Raw genomic sequence first — 18,714 nt, 5'->3', positions numbered from 1 at the left:
ACCCTCCAATCCAACTCATCCATGCCAACCTCTTTCAAGTGCATTGATATAGGAGCAGGAGTAGGTCATTCAGCCCTTCCAGCCTGCTCCGCCATTCAATATGATCATGACTGACCATCCAACTCAGCACCTTGATCCTGCTTTCTCCCCATATCCTTTGATATTTGAAAACATTCAATGTTTTAACCTCAACTTCTTTCTGTGGCAGAGATTTCCACTCTCTCATTGAAGAAATTTCTCCTCATTTCTATCCTAAAAGACTTATCCCTTATCTTTAGTTTGTGACCCCTAGTTTTGGACTTCCTCGTCATTGAGAACATCCTTTCTGCATCTAACCTGTCTAATCCTGTTAGAATTTTATAGATTTCTGTGGGAACTCTCCTCATTCTCCTAAAGTCGTGAAGATACTCATAACAGTTTCATTCTCTCCCTATGTAGATGTGTGGTATTCACCTTGAGGGAGTCCAGTGATGTCCTAATAGTGCTCTACACATTATTGAACTGGTCTGGCACATTTTATGTGTCATTTGAGTAGAATCTGCTAGTCCTATGTGTACTAAAACACTTACATGTACAGATTGGCAGCAATTATTACTGAAGTATAATGTAATAACGGGTAAAAAATGAGGTCTGCAGATGCTGGAGATCACAGCTGAAAATGTGTTGCTGGATAAAGCACAGCAGGTTAGGCAGCATCCAAGGAATAGGAAATTCGACGTTTCGGGCATAAGCCCTTCATCAGGAATGAGGAGAGTGTGCCAAGCAGGCTAAGATAAAAGGTAGGGAGGAGGGACTTGGGGGTGGGGCGATGGAGATGTGATTGGTGGAAGGAGGTCAAGGTGAGGGTGATAGGCCGGAGTGGGGTGGGGGCGGAGAGGTCAGGAAGAAGATTGCAGGTTAGGAGGGCGGTGCTGAGTTGAGGGAACCGACTGAGACAAGGTAGGGGGAGGGGAAATGAGGAAACTGGAGAAATCTGAGTTCATTCCTTGTGGTTGGAGGGTTCCCAGGCGGAAGATGAGGCGCCTGGGAACATAACAACATGACGGCTGGAGGAGGAGCGCCTCATCTTCCGCCTGGGAACCCTCCAACCACAAGGAATGAACTCAGATTTCTCCAGTTTCCTCATTTCCCCTCCCCCCACCTTGTCTCAGTCGGTTCCCTCAACTCAGCACCGCCCTCCTAACCTGCAATCTTCTTCCTGACCTCTCCGCCCCCACCCCACTCCGGCCTATCACCCTCACCATGACCTCCTTCCACCTATCACATCTCCATCGCCCCTCCCCCAAGTCCCTCCTCCCTACCTTTTATCTTAGCCTGCTTGGCACACTCTCCTCATTCCTGATGAAGGGCTTATGCCCGAAACGTCAAATTTCCTATTCCTTGGATGCTGCCTAACCTGCTGTGCTTTAACCAGCAACACATTTTCAGCTATAATGTAATAACACCTTGACTGGAATTAAGAAATGTCTTGTCTCCATTATTTCAGTTGATAATAATGAGCCAATCACACTGATGAATTTGAAACCTTCAACAAGCTATCTGGTTCGAGTACAACTCACTCGTCCCGGAGAAGGAGGAGAGGGGCCCCCAGGTCCCGATGCTATCTTGGAAACGGATTGTCCAGGTATGTTTTTAGATATGTCTATTTGATTGATGGAGCTGTTACCAACATGCTTCGTGAACTAAAATTTCTCGAGGCAAATTCTTGCATATGCACAGCACATAGTGACTGAAAGGTCTTGTGACACAGTGAGTAGTATCCCTGCCTCTAAACCAGAACCTTAAGTTGATACCCAACCCAAGACTTGATGGCCAAGGGATGTGTATTCATAATGCAATCAAATATGTTATCCTTCTGATGTACACCAATGGCAGACACTAAGAATAGGAGAGATTCATGGTTAGAAATATGGTAGAAAGAATATCAGTGTCTACCATCACAATCCATAGCTCCAGTCAACAGCATACACATTGTCACTTTCTGAGTGATCTGTAAAATTACCACATGGCACAATGGACAGGTAAGTCACACTGAATGCTGTGCAAGTGTTTTATGCTTTCGAAATAAGCTTTGTTCATGTTCCTGCTGTAGAGTCTTTGTTCCAGGAAAAGTACCTTTGAAATTCAACGAGTGAATTATTGATGTAAGCTCTGTCCAGCTCATCCCTTGGTATCATTCCTGAATATGATGCTTTTCAGTAAGTTATGGGGTTTGAATCTCTCCATGCCAACTCCTGTTCATAAAGCTAAATGTCCATCCCAGCAAAGGAGACCATACTAAGAGAAACACAGAGAATGCTGGAAAAACTACAGGTTTGGCAGCATCTGTGGAGCACACCTCTCTCTTGCCAGACCTGCTAAGTTTCTCAAGCATTGAATGGTGAATAACTTGTAGTTATTAATGGACATGGTTGTACTAATTAGCATGTCTCCTATAAAGATGACGCTTATCCACATTTATCCAATTATTAATTTTGCATTGTTTGTACTGTATAACACGTAATTATCTTTGTTATCAGTCTACTCGAAGTGCTGCTTTGCGGCTTTGCTTGCTGTATCCCATCCTCCATGGTAATGCACCAGAATTCAGTTCCTTTCCTTTTTTTGTCAGAACCCACTATGGTGGCAAAGATTGACCGGGCTTTGGCTGAGGGTAGGGACACCATCTCAGTCAGCTGGAACGTCTCCAAAGATCATGAGCCTGGAACTGGGTTTGTGGTCCGAGTCACTGGCTCTGGAAATTCCATAAAGAAAGAGGTTCGAGTGCAGCCCCTGTCAGTCCGGTCAACACAGATAACAAATCTACAACCTGGACAAGCGTACAAGGTGGACGTCATGGTATACCATTGTGACAGTCTTGGGCCACCATCTGAGTCAGTCATGGTGGAGGTAGATGCAGGTAATGTAGGATATTCCACAGCTTTTTAGGTTTTTTTCCATACAATTGAACCTGGAAAGTAAATTGATCTGAATTGAATTGAATTTATTGTCACGTGTACTGAGGCACAGTGAAAAGCTTTGTTTTGCGAGCAATACAGCAGACCACATAGTTAAGTAGCATTTCCAGTTGTTTTTCACCAATTGGGATCTATAATCTTCTATATGACAGATCTTTTTAAAAATTTTAATAATGATGTGAAGTTACTGAATAAAAGCACTTTTAGCTCACCATCTGAGACAGATGAATGAAACAGATGTTCTTTCTCCTGCTCACTCCCCATATCTCTTGATTCCCTGCAAGTTCAAGAATCCACCAAACAAAGTCTTAAATGTGTTCAACAGTGGAACATCCATCACCCTCTGCAGTGAACATTCTGAAAGACTTATAACTACCTGAATGAGGAAGGTTAATCTGATCTAGTTCTAAATAATCACCTACTTATGCTCAATCTGTGTCACAACCCTCTCTCGTCAACACCATCACTATGTGTTTATGGACTCCCCTTCCATTCTAGAAAGATAACCTCACACTGCCTACCCCTATACTGCTCAACCTGAAATGTTAACTCTGATTTTTCTCCACAGATGCTACCAGACCTACTGAGCTTTTCCAGCAATTTCTGTTTTTGTCTCACACTGTCCACCCCTGTGAAGCCTCTTTAATAGTTTGTATGTTTCAATGAGATCATCTTTCATTCTTCTAAACTCCAAAGAGTATAGGGCTAATTATTTAACCCTCTCATATAACCCTTTTATCCCAGGAACCAATCTGGTGAACTTTTCACTGCATTCTTTCCAAGTATACCCTTTGTTAGAAGTTCACCTATTAGCCAATCTATCCAGAAAGATGACCTGTAAGATCATATTTGTTCTCAAACACCTACAATTTAGCAGCTTTGATTTGATTTGATTTATTATTATCACATGTACTGAGATACAGGAACACCATTGTTCAAGGAGGCAGCTCACCACCACATCCCCAAGGACAACTAGAGATAGCTATTGAATGCTGGCCCCACTACGATGTCCATATCCCATGAATAAATAATTTTAAAGAGTTATTGTTTGATCAGAGTTGCTGATGTAAGGGTGGGTAGGTGCTCTTAGCTTGCCCGGAGCATGGTCCCACACCCACGCGTCATTTATTCCACTCTATTGTGGGACGCCCCTTCTGTACAGATAGACCATCCCCTGCCTCTTGCAGGAACATAGAGCCTGACTGAATAAAGTCATCTCAGTTGTTGGAGCTGCATTCATCTTGGAAAGTAGAGAGTGCAACATCACACTCCTGACTTGTATCTTGGTGATCGTGAACAGGCTACGGGGAGTCAGGAGGTGCAGTATAAGCTTCTGATCTGTTATAGTTACAACCTAGATGTGTGTGGTTCAGTTAAGCTTCTGAACAATGGTAAACCTCAGGGTGTTAATGATTGGAGATTTACTATTAGCTTCGCCATTGCATGTCAAGGGGAAAATATATATATCTAGATAGATAGATAGATAGATAGATAGATAGATAGAAAGACAGAAAGAAAGGATCCCACTCAGACCCATTCCCCTACAATCTTATATGTATCCCTGACTAATGCACCGAACCTACACATCCCTTAACACGTATGGGCAATGTGGCATGGCCAATTCACCCAACCTGACCATCTTTGGATTGTGGGAGGAAACCCATGCAGATACGGGGAGAACGTGCAAACTCCACACAGGCAGCCACCCGAGGCTGGAATAAAGCCCGCATTCCTCACTCTGTGAGGCAGCCATGCTGAGCACTGAGCCACTGTGATGCCACATCTTGACCTGTCTTTTGTTGGAGATGATCATTGCCTGGCAATTGTGACGTGTGAGTTTTCCTTGTGACTCATCAGGCCAAGTCTGAAAGTTGTATGGAGTCCTTCAGGATCTGAAAAGGTGTGAATGGTATTGAACGCAATACAATCCTCAGTGAACATCTCCACTTTCAACTTGATTATGAAAGAAGGTCTGAAGAAGCTGGTGATTATTATCCCTAGGATGCTACTCTGTAGAACTCCATGCCTCTGGACCAAGAGACCTTGGTTGAAGTTCCACCTGCTCTAGAAATATATACTAGCATCCCTGAAGTGGTTGATTAGAAAATATCTATTCTGTAGAACTCCTGTGATGATCTGGGAGTGAGTTAATTGACCCCCAACAACCATAACCATCTTGTGCGAGGTAGAGCACTCACTAAAGAGGAATTTGCTACTAATTCCCATTTTGCTTGGATGCTTCAGTGCCACATTGGGTGAAAATGGGTTGCCTTGGTTTTGAGAGTAGTGGCTCTCACCTGAATGTTTCAGTTGACAATGAGATTATGACACTGTTCGGAGTGGGAAGGCTTTTCCTACCACACTGGGGCAGGCATTGATTAATAGCTTCAATGTAGAGAAGTGGAATGCATAAACAAATAGCACATTGCCTCACAGTGCTAGGAACCCGGATTCAATTCCAGCCTTAGGTGATTGTCTGTTTGGAGTTTGTACATTTTCCCACGTTTGTATGGATTTCCACCCAGTGTCCTCCCAGTTGAGCAGGTTGGAACATGAGAACGTAAGAGATAGGAGCAGGAGTTGGCCATCTGGTCCATTGAGCTTGCTCCGCTATTCAATAAGATCATGGCTGATCTTTCTCGTGGACTCGACTCCACTTATTTGCCTAACCACCATAACCCCTAATTCCTTTACTGTTCAAAAATCTACTGGTCTTTGCCTTAAAAACATTCAATGAGGTTGCCTCAACTGCTTCACGGAGCAGGGAATTCCACAGATTCACAACCATTTGGCTGAAGATGTTCCTTCTCAAATCAGTCCTAAAACTTCTCCCATCATTTTGAGGCTATGAACCCTAGTTCTAGTTTGATGCATTGGCCATGCTAAATTGTCCAGGGATGTGCAGGCTGGGTGGATTAACCATGGGGAATGTAGGGATAGGGAGGGGTACTTGGATCTGGATGGGATACTCTTCAGAGGGTTGTGTAGATCCAATGGGCCGAATGGATCCTTTTGCACCATGGGGATTTTGTGAGTCTATGAAAGAATGGAAAAGAAGGATATTTGTGTCAGACTATAAATTTAACCATGACATTCATAGAAAACTCTAGGCACAGCATGGAGTAATTTAAGATGAAAGAGATACCTATCCTTCAAAATTCTTCTGCTTATCATGACAGTTGGTAGCTCAAATATCAGCAACAATGTCGTGTAGAAGACATTCTCTACTATTACATGATATAGTGTCCTATGGTATTGTGTGTGACACAGACAGCAGTTTTATTGTATTCTGTGTTCCAATTCAATGATACCTGTATAGTATATGGTGCAATTCCTGTGCTATCTGAGTTTCACAACATAGTGTTCCATGACATTCTTTGTTAATAGGGTACATTTACATAGTAATTCCTGGTTTAACAAGGGGCAATCTCCATTTTCCAAAGGGAGTGAGTATTAATGCTACACCTATTAATCCAAAAACATCAATAATATTCTGGGTATGCAGATTTGAATCTTGCCATGGTATGAGGTAAATTTTGATTTCAATAAAAGTCTGGAACTAAGAGTCTAATGAAGTCAATTTAGGGAAACAAACTGCGGTCCTGACCTGGTCTATCCTGTGTGTGACTCCGGACCCAGAGTAATGTGATTGGTTCTTAACTGTCTTGTAAGCAATTTGGGATGGGCAATAAATCTAGCCTAGCTAGCAACGCTCACATCCTGTGAATGACTGAAAAAAATCTCTCTGTCGCACATTATTATCTCTTGAAACTTTCATGTTTTGTAGGGGTATCAATATGAATTTATCACAGTGATAAATGCCATGGTGTATATTCTGAGATTTTCTCCAATGATCACTCCCAGTTTCTTGTGGTATTTGCATATGGGTTGTTTGAGGTAGCTTGCTCTTCTGTCATGGGTTTATCAAGTGATTAGTGGTAGATGATATACTATAATAGAGGATTCCTGGATAAAGAGAACTTCCTTTTTATTTGTTCATGGAACATTAACATCACTGGCTCGAGGGCAGTTAAGACTCAACCACACTGCCATAAGTCTGGAGTCCACATGTACACCAGATCAGGTAAAGATGGCAGATTTCCCTCCCTAAAGCACTTAATGAACCAGATGGATTTTCACAATAATCATAATTTAATTCCAGATTTTTATTTGATTATATTTTACCATTTGCCTTGGTAGGACTGGAACTCGCAGCCCAAAACAGTGACATGGTTCTGTATCTCTAGTCCAGCGACTCTATCACTTCACCGCTGCTTCTCTTCAATGCATGATAACAATATGTACAACTATAATTGATTAGGCATAATTACACGTGAGTTTAGGAACTAGTGCAGATGCATCTGCTCCCTCCAAAAGCTAGAATAGAACTTCTTGTTTCTATCTACACCATATGTCTTATCAGTGGAATGGATGAAACCAATGTGACATGAGCAAATCCTCTTTAGAACCCCTGCTTTATACAACGTATATGTGTTATTGTGCTCCATGAGGTGCAATGCTGTGGTATCACTTTATTGCATAGGGACTGTAGAATGTTGTCAATGTGATATGAAATGCCAATGCTGCTTTTCACAGGTGTAGTAGCCCCTGCTACTTCACTGACAATGACATTAATTTCAGTATTTTGCTACATTAGTGATATGGTCAATTATGTATTTTATCAATATTAAGTTTAGAATAAAAGGATCCATTAGCCATGTACCTTTAGTAAACGACAAAATAATTTATTTAATTGTGAACAAGAGATATCAGCAAAGATGTAAAGCTAGCTTAAAATATATAAGTAGAAATATTTGTCCTTCTGAATACCTCAACAAACACACTCACAAGTTAAAGGAAACAAGAAAACTGATTCATCTGCAAGAATTTACTTAGAAAGGCAAATGAGATTTTGGCAATAAATATTCTTGAAGGCAAAAAAGATAAAGTGTGGAATGTTCAGATGGCTGTCAGTGGCTGGCATTTGGCATGTATTAGACATTGCACATTGGACATCTCTGGGACTTATCCAGAGGCAGATGTTCAGAAGATATCAAGGAAAAGTCCCTCAGAGTCTTCTCATGAGAGCAGCTGAAATAGTGTTCCAGTTACTATACTAGACGCAACAAAGAGAACTGCTGAGCTGGGAAGTCTCTTTCTTCATGGTGACTTCAGTCGTTAGTATTGCTGTCTCAGCTCCAGAGACCTGGGTTCAAGTCCAGCCTTGGACAGCTGTCTGTGTGGAGTTTACACATTCTCTTCATACCTGTGTCGGTTTTCTCTTAATGCTCTAGTTCCCTCCCACAGTCCAAAGATGTGTGGATTGACTGTGCTAAATTGTCCATATTGTGCAGGCTAGGTGAAGTAGCCATGGGAAATGCAGGTCTTCAGGTATCAGGGGGTGGGAGGGAATGTTCTAAAGAGGGCCAGTGTGGGCTGAATGGCCTGCTTCCATATTGTAGAGATTCTATGTATCAGCAACTCTGACTGAAAATAAAACACTTTAATAAGAAGTTAGCTCCCTGACATTCATAAAGCTCAGGCAAATGTCTTCTAGGAAACAAGTTTAGCCTTAAAAAGTTCCAAACTGACCTTTTTATAAAAATGCACAGGTATCCATTGAAGGGTATCCATAATCAACTTTTTCCACAATCCTTCTAGACTCAAGTCATGTAAAAATATTGTGGAAGCCTTCCTAACGGTAGGAATTACACAGTGCTGAGGTAGTGGCAAGGCCCGCCTTTAGGTCAGAATCAGGAGATCAATTATGAATGCATGTGGAGAAAAAAGTGCATGTCAGTGAAGAAGTTGATTCTGTTTGTGCAGGCCCGCCACCTCCCAGAAATCTACAGGCTATCCCCTTGTCCCTGACCAGCATACAACTGAAATGGCTGCCGCCTCTCAGCACAAAGGAGATAAACAAATACACCATTGAGTACCAGCAGGTGGAATCACTCAGCAAGCCCACATGGATTGATACGACTGGAAATAAAACTCTCAATGATCTAAGTCCCAGCACACAGTACCAGTTTCGTGTCCGTGCCCAGTCCAATGTTGCAGGTGAATGGAGCATTCCTGTCACATCTTGGACCTTCAGTAACTGTAAGTGAGATTTGTTTTCCCTTTTCCTCTCTCCAGTTTTGGAATTTGTCCTTTCAGCTGCTTTCTCTCTGTTGGACCCTCTCTCTTTGCACCTTTTACTGTGACTGGCTTTCCATTGCCTAAATGAATGAGTAAATATTCTCTTCCTTGTTTTGAACTCCAGCTATTCCTCCAGCACCTTATGACATTAAAATATCAAACGTTACTGACACATCTGCAGTGATCTCCTGGGTGTTACCAAAAAAACATGCCATCTCCTCTGTGGTTATAAGATGTAAGGTGTATGGTGCAACAACATACACTGAAGATATATCAATCAACTTGGCAGAGATGCCAACTTCAGAGTACGTCTTGAAGGAGTTACAACCTGAGACTCCCTACTTAGTGGAGGTCTTAGCCAAGAACAATAAGGGGGAGAGCAAACCAAATGTAATGAAAGAACTTCGAACGGCAGCAACTCCACCAGGTAAGAATTGTAAGAACTCAGCTAACTGCAGTATGAATCTGGATTTGTATATATAAATATATGTATGTACAGAGGAATCCTAATTATCTGAAGGACACAGCCAGGCAGTATTTCATTCGGTTAATCAAATTCCAGGTAACATAGTTTAGCTGAGCATCAGGACCTTGCGATCTTTAGATTAGATTACCTACAGTGTGGAAACAGGCCCTTCGGCCCAACCAGTCCACATCAACCCTCTGAAGAGTAACCCACTCAGACCAATGCACCTAATAGTATGGGCAATTTATCTGACCTGCACATCTTCAGACTGTGGGAGGAAACCCACACAGGCACAGAGAGAACGTGCAAACAGACAGTTGCCCGAGGCTGGGATCGAACCTGGGACGCTGGTACTGTGAGGCTGAAGTGCTAACCACTGAGCTACCGTGCCACCTGGTGGGTGGTAGATTATCTTGCAGAAAATCAGATTATCTTGCTGGATAATCTGATATTTGGATAATTGCCAGATAATCGAGGTTTCACTGTATTTATACTTATAAGTGAGAACATGTAGGCTTATCTTGTTAATAGTAGCTGAAAATGTGTTGCTGGTTAAAGCACAGCAGGTTAGGCAGCATCCAAGGAACAGGAAATTCAAAGTTTCGGGCCAGAGCCCTTCATCAGGCTCTGGCCCGAAACGTCGAATTTCCTGTTCCTTGGATGCTGCCTAACCTGCTGTGCTTTTAACCAGCAACACATTTTCAGCTCTGATCTCCAGCATCTGCAGACCTCACTTTTTACTCGAAGATTTTAACCTACTGTGAATCCTCTTGCAAGGATGCCTTCCTTGAAGAAGCTCTCTTCCTCCCTCTACAAGGATTTCAGTGAGTCTCTCTCTCACTGCACCCCCCAGGTCATCTCCTCTGCACAGAAGCTCTTCAGCCACGTTCTCAAACAGACTCGTTACCACAGCCACATCTCCTTCCTCAGCACCTGCCTACGGAACCGACTGATCCCACACGGACTCCGGACTACATTCCAACCAACAAAATTTGGACCCAACCAGGAATTTCCTGATGAAGGGCTCTGGCCCGAAACGTCGAATTTCCTGTTCCTTGGATGCTGCCTAACCTGCTGTACTTTAACCAGCAACACATTTTCAGCTCTTATCTTGTTAATATTCAGGCTCAATATGCATTAAAAGAACATCAAATCAATCCTTGCCTTGTTTCCTAACGTGGCTTATATTTCTAAGCACAGCATACTAAAATGTCCCAAGTGACTTCGCAATACTGTTACCAGACAAAAATTGACACATAAGAGACATGGTCAAAGACTTGGGGTTTAAAGAACATTTTAAAAGGAGGGAAGAGAGAGAGAGAAGTCGAGTGATGGAAAGATTTAAGGAAAGGACTACAGAGATGAAAACTTAGTCAGCTGAAGGAATTATTCTGAATATTGGGATGAAAGAAATTTGGGGTATGCAAGAGGCCAGAACTGGAAGAATACAGAGTCCTCAGAGTATCGTAAGAATACAAAAGGGTTTAGATGGATTTGAACTCAAGGATGAGAATATCAAATATGAACCATTGCTTACCTGTGAGCCTACTTATGTTGGAGAGATCAGCGTTGTGTGTGGTCAGATATGAGTTTGGTATCTGTCAGGATACGGGCTACAGTTCTGTAGGAAATAATGGGTAAGTCACTTAAAGCTTGCTCCAGGAGGTCGGTTTTCTGCAAAGTCTTAAGGCATGAAGTCAGTATAGAGGTGAAGCAGTTCCAGAGATTGGAACCTTAGTTCTAAGCATAGCTGCCAATGTCAAGAAAAGGGAGTGAGAGGATTTTCAAAAGGCCACATGTAGAAATACAAAAAGGAATTGTGCATGTCTAAGAGTCAGCTTACTTGTCTTGAATGTAATGCATTTTATAGTGCAACATTTTCAGGATCGACCTGAGTGCAAAGTCCAGGATGATCAATTGTGATGATACTCATTGAATCAGCTCAGTTATACAATAGGTGTAAATTGGTGCACAAGGGATGTTTGCAGAAGGTGTAATTGTAAAGTCAATAACACCAAAAATGACTTTTGCTTCCTCACATTGGCTTTGTTGCCTTTCCTTAGCTACTTCTGGTATTGTTCAGACACCAAAACCTTTGGAACCTCTCACTGGTGGCGACCAGCAACTCTTGATGGCCATTGTGGGTTCAGTGTCCGTCACCTGTCTGACCATCCTCCTTGCACTCCTGGGTCTCTTCTGTGTACGTAAAACCCTTTTTCAGCGACGTCGAACATTCACTTACCAATCAGGATCTGTAAGTAGCACTTAGGTTAAGGTAAATACATAGCATAATCTGATGATTCTATTCAAATCCACATTTCAGATTAAATATTCTGTGGAAATCTCCAAATCCACTTGTTCATAACCTCTTAGGAATTTTCAAAATGCACGGTCGGATTTAGTGCGAGTGCAGAACTGTTATTCAAATTGATTTTATTATGAGAAATTTAGTTTTGACTGTTTAGTATTGGTCTTTCACAATACCAGTTAAAACCCTGTTTTACCTTTCCTTCTCTCTCTCTCTCTTCTTTTGTATTTCTCCTGTTCTTTATCACTGTTTCTTGATTGCTGAGTTTGGTTTATACATTCTTTTTGTCATGTGAAGATGGAAACAAAATGATCAGGCAGTTTAAGATGGATGTAGTAAAGAAGGAGAAGCTTCAATGAACCAAATTATTACTTTTTAGTCCTTGATTCTACCTACACATTTTTCTTCTGTTTGAATTCTGTATTTCTTCCTTTTTATTTAAGCTGGTCTTCATATTTGTTGATCATTAAGGTTTGGAGCACATCCACTAAAGGCTGCAATAAGTTCCTGTATGTTCAACTAAGATTTGTTTTTCCCACAAATCTTAATATGTAAAAGTGTGATTTATCCATAAATCCTTGGATCTCTTGAACCTTTTAAACTATAAACCATCTTGTGTTTTTTGCATGACTGGCATGTCAGTGGTGAGTAAGTTGTTGGAGGGGATTCTGAGGGGCAGGATTGACATGTATTTGGAAAAGCAAGGACTGATTAGTGATAGTCAACATGGCTTTGTCATGGGATATCATGTCTCACTAACTTGATTGAATTTTTTGAAGAGGTGACAAAGAAGATTGATGAAGGCAGAGCAGTGGACATTGTCTATGTGTACTTCAGAAAGATGTCTAACCCAGTTCTGCATGATAGATTGGTTAGCAATTTTAGATCACATGGGATCCAGGGAGAGCTAGCCATTTGGATGAAAAATGATGTTGGAGGGTTGTTTTTCAAACTGGAGGCTGGTGACCAATGGTGTGCTGCAAGGATAGTTGTTGAGTCCACTGCTTTATGTCATTTATATAAATTATTTAGATGTGAGTGTAGGAGGGATGCTTAGTAAGTTTGCAGATGACACCAAAATTGTGGTGTAGTGGACAGTGAAGAAGGTGGGCTGATAGGCCGAGGAGTGGCAGATGGAATTTAATTTTGATAAATGTGAGGCGTTGCATTTTGATAAAGCATATTAGGGCAGGACTTGTGCAGATAATAGTAGAGTCCTGGAGAGTGTTTCCAAACAAAGAGACTCTGGAGTGCAGGTTCATTGTCCCATGAAGGTGAAGTCACAAGCAGACAGGATAGTGAAGAAGGTATTTGGTATACCTGTCTTTATTGGTCAATGCGTATAGGAGTTGGGATGTCATGCCACATTTGTACACAACATTGGTTAGGCCACTTTTGAAATACTGCATTAAATTCTGGTTGGGGTTGGAGGGTTTGACCTATAGGGAGAGGCTGGGGTTATTTTCCCTGATATGTTGGGGGCTGAGGGGTGACTTTATAGAGGTTTATAAAATCATGGATAGGATCCTCTTCCCCTTTTTAGCCAAAGTATTTCCCGCGGATAGTCTAAAACTAGAGGAAATGGGTTTAAGGTGAGAGGGGAAAGATATAAAAGGAACCTAAGGGGCAATGTTTTCATGCAGAGAATGGTATGTATATGGAATGAGCTGCGAGAGGACATGGTGAGGGCTGGTAAAATTACAACATATAAAAGGCATCTAGATGGGTATGTAAATAGGAAGAATTTAGAGGGATATGGGCCAGATGCTGGCAAATGAGATTAGATTAATTTAGGATATCTGGTTGGCATTGCCAAGTTGGACTGAAGGATCTGTTTCTGGGCTGTACAACTCAGTGTCTTTTGCACTCAGCAGCTCGATATTGGGAGAAACTGTCAGTCTGCTATTGTCACTGGTTCCTTAACACTGTATTAGGTCATGCTAAGGCTGGTCCATAACAGGAGTTATGTTGTCATTTGCTGCAAGCATCCTTCTGTTATTGTTCATCTGAGACAGCACAAAATAAACCTTCGAGCAGTGATTCCATTTCCGCCAAGTAAATCTGTGTTGTTTAAGGAAGGATTCCTTGTTACAATTCCTTCCTAGATGGACTTGCATACTCTCAACTGTTATAATTTATTATCCTGAAATAAAAGAAACGTTTGTAGCCTGAACACTTCACTGAACTGTTGCAGTAACATACCAATAAAATCCTGCTTGGCCACAAGGCAACAAATAGGTAACCTTCAGTTTTATTTGTTTGCTCTGAGGGTGAAGAGACAGTCCTTCAGTTTAACTCTGGAACTCTGACGCTCACACGCAGGCCAAAGCCACAGCCCGAGCCGTTGACTTACCCCATCCTAGAATGGGACGACATCAAATTCGAGGATGTTATCGGAGAAGGAAATTTTGGGCAAGTCATCAAAGCCTTAGTTAAAAAGGATGGACTGAAGATGAATGCTGCAATAAAAATGTTAAAAGGTATTATTTAAAATGTTAAAAGCAGGCCCTCCAATCTGGAGTTTTTGCTTGATTACGCTAATTTTTGCTGGGAACTTTATGGAATTACATGTAGCATATACTGTATGCAACACAATTCAAGTTTCTGCAATCCTTTCTGCTAACATGAGATTAGAATCCAGCCCTTCCTACAAAACTGGCCACACCCCACGGTGAATTCATTATCATTGGGATTTTCTGGCTGATTTGTTCATTTATAGCCCTTCAAAGGGGGATCAGAAATTAAATTGGAGGTTTGGATACTGAGAGATATATTTTCGAAATATTTGAAAGGTTTTAATTGAAAATTTATCGGGGGAATGTACTACTGTACATGAACAAGAAAATCACATTACATATTGTTGAAAGCATGTAAGTGTACTGTTTGTTGGTAAATGGTAAAATGAAATGTTTGCTATAAGTGGTTTTTGAGCATTGCATTTCATTCACTGTAAGCTGGATGCAGGATGTTGGTCGAGCAAAAATGCTCATGCAAATGACTTTTTCTGTTCTTAAGTTTACAGTAATTCTTTTGGCTAAATTTTGCTAACTCTTATACTGTTATGGATGTGCTGTACTTTACACAGAATTTGCATCTGAGAATGATCACAGAGACTTTGCTGGAGAACTGGAGGTTTTATGTAAACTTGGGCATCATCCCAATATCATCAACCTGCTGGGAGCCTGTGAGAATCGAGGTAAGAAATTACACAATTCTACTCAAAGGTAAAAAAACTATAAAAGAATATAGAATTTAGCATTATGAAGAAAAGTATCCAATCCAATATTTTCAAATACATGTTAAATGGCTCTGTGCTCATATTTTCACAAATTAGCCCTTAACTGCACAATATTCAGAACTAAATCTCAAAATGCATAACCTGCATCCACGTGTTTATTTGGAGATTATACCAGAGTGTATGTAGAAGACAAGCGGGATTTAGCTCAGGTAACAGTCAAGGGTTCAACACACAAATATGCTAGGGTCAATGATCAGGTGAGATGGCATATAATTATTCAGAGATAAATCGGAGAACGTACATGGATCAAAGGTCTTTGAAGTCAGGTAGTATACATGAATTAAGAATTTAGTGAACTTGTACACAGAAATCAATAGTAGATTAATAAAAATGATATGGATTAAGGAATAGGTCAGAGAGCAAGCAAGAGTCGAGGGTTAGATCAGCAAGTGTGTAGGTACCAGTTACCTTAATTCGACAGAGTTACATCATTCTGATATGATGGTTTCACAATGTCGCCTGTTTGACCCATCAGGTTATCTGTACATTGCGATTGAATATGCCCCATATGGAAACCTTTTGGATTTTCTACGGAAGAGCAGAGTTCTGGAAACAGACCCAGCGTTTGCAAGGGAGCATGGAACTGCATCAACACTGACATCTCAGCAGCTCCTACAGTTTGCATCTGATGTGACAAAGGGAATGCAATATTTGAGTGAGAAACAGGTGAGAAATGGAATGAAAGGGATAACATTTTTATTTGTTGGTTGACATCATTATGGTGCCAGTGGCTGAGGGTAAATGCGGTCATAATCATTGTGAGTGTGCGAGTTAACTATGTTTGTGTATATGTGATCCTTGTATGCATCACCTGTGTACGTGTACAAGAATGTAGATGGGGAGGCTATAGCCTAATGGTATTATCACCAGTCAACAGACCCAAGAAATATTCTGGGGGCCCATGTTGAATCCCACCATGGCAGATGGAGTTAAAAGTCTAATGAAATCATTTCAATTGCCGAGAAAAACAAAAATTCACCTGGTACGCTAATAGTCTTTAGGAAAGGAAATCTGCTGTTCTAACCTGGTCTGCCTACGTATCACTCCAGACCCACAGCAATGTGGTAAATTCTTACGATGGGCAATAAATGCTGGGCTAGCCAATGACCCCCACATCCCCTGAATGAATAAACAAATAAGTGTGTGTGCTGTTAGTGCCTCCAGTGCACAGTTAACTGAATAAATATAAGCGTGTTGTTTCAAATTTGTGTATTGAATTTGTTGAAGATTTTAACTTGGGTATGAAAGTGTACTGTAGGTGCTTTGTATGTGTAAAATAGTGTAGTTAAGTTGAACTGATGCTGTTCTGTGCACCCTCTGCCACATTTACAATTGTTCCTATGTTCCTCTCCTCCATCCCCACTTTATCGTCTCTATACTTGCTTAAAGCCTGTCATATCTCTAACTTGCTTATGTCCAGACACACGATAATTGACCTGAAATGCTTACTTCTAAATTTAATAGTAAACTTTATGCTATTTTACTTGCTGAACATTCCAGTATAATCTGCTTATATTTCAAATTTCCAGCATCAACAGTATTTTATCACTGTATTAGAGGATGTAGTGGTTATTAGTTAATGTTTGAATTGAGTTGACACTCCCACTAAGTGGAGTTGTCGGTGTGCTTTGTCCACTTACACATCAACACATGGAAACCTGCTGAGACAGTAGTACATGAGCTTTCATAATAAGTCACAAAAAATTGCACAGATGACCATTTTCATTTCATTGAGTCTGAATCCCACTGTGAATTAATCTCTGATCATTGCTTCAGGCTGAAGTGCTCTGCTGTTTCCAAATCTGATGCAAGAATTGTCTCAGTTCATTCATAGGGATCTCGCAGCCAGAAATGTGTTAGTGGGAGAAAATCTTGTGGCGAAAATCGCAGACTTTGGGCTTTCCCGAGGGGAAGAGGTGTATGTAAAAAAGACAATGGTAAGATTTGAATACAAAAGTATTTTATCCAACAGGATGTTTTTATATTTCTCCATCATTAATGCCGCCCGTGAATTATCTTGCCGTATATTATCTTACTATGCCGAGAGTGGCTTTGGAACATTACCTATTCACCTTTGGTGAATTCCTGAGGGGTTGAAATTCCCTGAGTGCCATCCTTCAAATGAAATATTAGATCAATGCCACATCCACAGGTCCCTGTGGCTATAGTAGGCATCAAGGATTCTATGGTGCGATTTAAAGCAGAGAGGAAAATTCTCTTGGTGATACAGCCAACATTGTTTCTTCAACAAATACATGTAGATCAATTGATAATACATCTCATCTGTTTGTGGGATCATGCAGGGTAAATAATGAGTCACATTCATTTCTCAATTTCTTATACGTGTTAGCTTTATGTCTAATTAAAAGGAATGTAATATGTATATTTTTTATGCTCTAAGCTATAATCGTTTCTATAAAGAACCTTATTTTGCTGCTGCCACCTGTAGCTACTCCTGCCAGGAGATCTGCTGTCATGGTGTGCCCAGCTGATCTGTCCTGTGTCATCCTGACATGTTCACTGTCACTCACCTTTGACCAGTCAGTGAGATCTGTCATCCAACTATGTCTTGGCCTATCCCTCTTTCTGCCAACCTCTACTTTGTACTCCAGAAGAGATTTGTGTAGTTTTTCAGCTCTTATCAAATACAGTACTAACATTTCTGCATCACTTTCTAAAAAATTGTGAAAAAGGCTTATTTAGCCAGTCAGGTCTCCTCATATTTCTTCAATTAAAATATATGATGTATTCAAGTAACAGGAATGTTGATTGAATAAAGGTTTTAACACAACAAACTGTACTTTATGAAGTTTGTTTCACTCTTACAACTTCAAGTAGGTGGTCTGTATGTGAAATTTATGTCTCAGCATCCATGTTTCTACGAATCTTTACTTATCATTCAGGTTTCTGAAGCATGGAGGATTATGGAGTTTGTGTCCCCTTCTCACAAGATTGGGCTCATCAGTAAATTACTATCAATATCCTTCTAACCCATGCATCACATACCATTTTCTGCTCCCGTGTTATTCCAGTGTGATCGCATTCACTTCAGTGTTCATTGTAATTTTCTCTAACATATTCATGCTACTACGTTTCTTTTTATTATTCTTGGTGTTCATACTGTATCCTATTAAACCTTTAGACTTAGACAGCCCGTATCAAACAGCATATTCTTTCAGCTTTTACCAGCAAGCAAGGTACTAGCTACAGGCAAGTAAACCATACTCGTAAAAGATATATCATCATCCAACATTAGGTGTGATTCTATTATTGGACAATATTTTCTAAACAATCCTGAGTGTGCCAAGAATTATATGGACAACCGATTTAGGATTGTTTATCGGACTCACAGTGTGATGCACATTTGTGCTCAGGAAGCTACATATGTTATTACAAGGGGCTCTGTTCTTTGCAAGAAGAACATGTATCTACACTACAGACAATAGCCATTCTCTGGCTCATTTCTCCGGCCTTGACCAATCACAGCCAACCAACTAGCTTGAAAATTTAAACCAATCCTGGCAGTTAATTGTCATTCATCATT

The 18,714-nt window shown here is 40.9% G+C and overlaps 1 protein-coding gene across 2 annotated transcripts in view; it reads left to right on the top strand.

Annotated features, from left to right (window-relative positions):
- tie1 (tyrosine kinase with immunoglobulin-like and EGF-like domains 1) overlaps nucleotides 1-18,714 on the top strand; it is an 86,388-nt gene that overhangs the window by 46,848 nt on the left and 20,826 nt on the right. For both annotated transcript variants that reach the window (XM_060830563.1, XM_060830562.1), the window contains 9 exons: nucleotides 1,487-1,624; nucleotides 2,612-2,899; nucleotides 8,784-9,059; nucleotides 9,223-9,525; nucleotides 11,628-11,818; nucleotides 14,142-14,352; nucleotides 14,958-15,068; nucleotides 15,646-15,836; nucleotides 16,994-17,107. In XM_060830563.1, coding sequence (XP_060686546.1) covers nucleotides 1,487-1,624; nucleotides 2,612-2,899; nucleotides 8,784-9,059; nucleotides 9,223-9,525; nucleotides 11,628-11,818; nucleotides 14,142-14,352; nucleotides 14,958-15,068; nucleotides 15,646-15,836; nucleotides 16,994-17,107 — 1,823 coding nt within the window. The remainder of the gene's footprint in view (nucleotides 1-1,486; nucleotides 1,625-2,611; nucleotides 2,900-8,783; nucleotides 9,060-9,222; nucleotides 9,526-11,627; nucleotides 11,819-14,141; nucleotides 14,353-14,957; nucleotides 15,069-15,645; nucleotides 15,837-16,993; nucleotides 17,108-18,714) is intronic.

Source organism: Hemiscyllium ocellatum, chromosome 9 (assembly GCF_020745735.1).
Source record: "Hemiscyllium ocellatum isolate sHemOce1 chromosome 9, sHemOce1.pat.X.cur, whole genome shotgun sequence".
Taxonomy (NCBI): domain Eukaryota; kingdom Metazoa; phylum Chordata; class Chondrichthyes; order Orectolobiformes; family Hemiscylliidae; genus Hemiscyllium; species Hemiscyllium ocellatum.
This window is presented reverse-complemented; position numbering and strand designations above follow the sequence as displayed.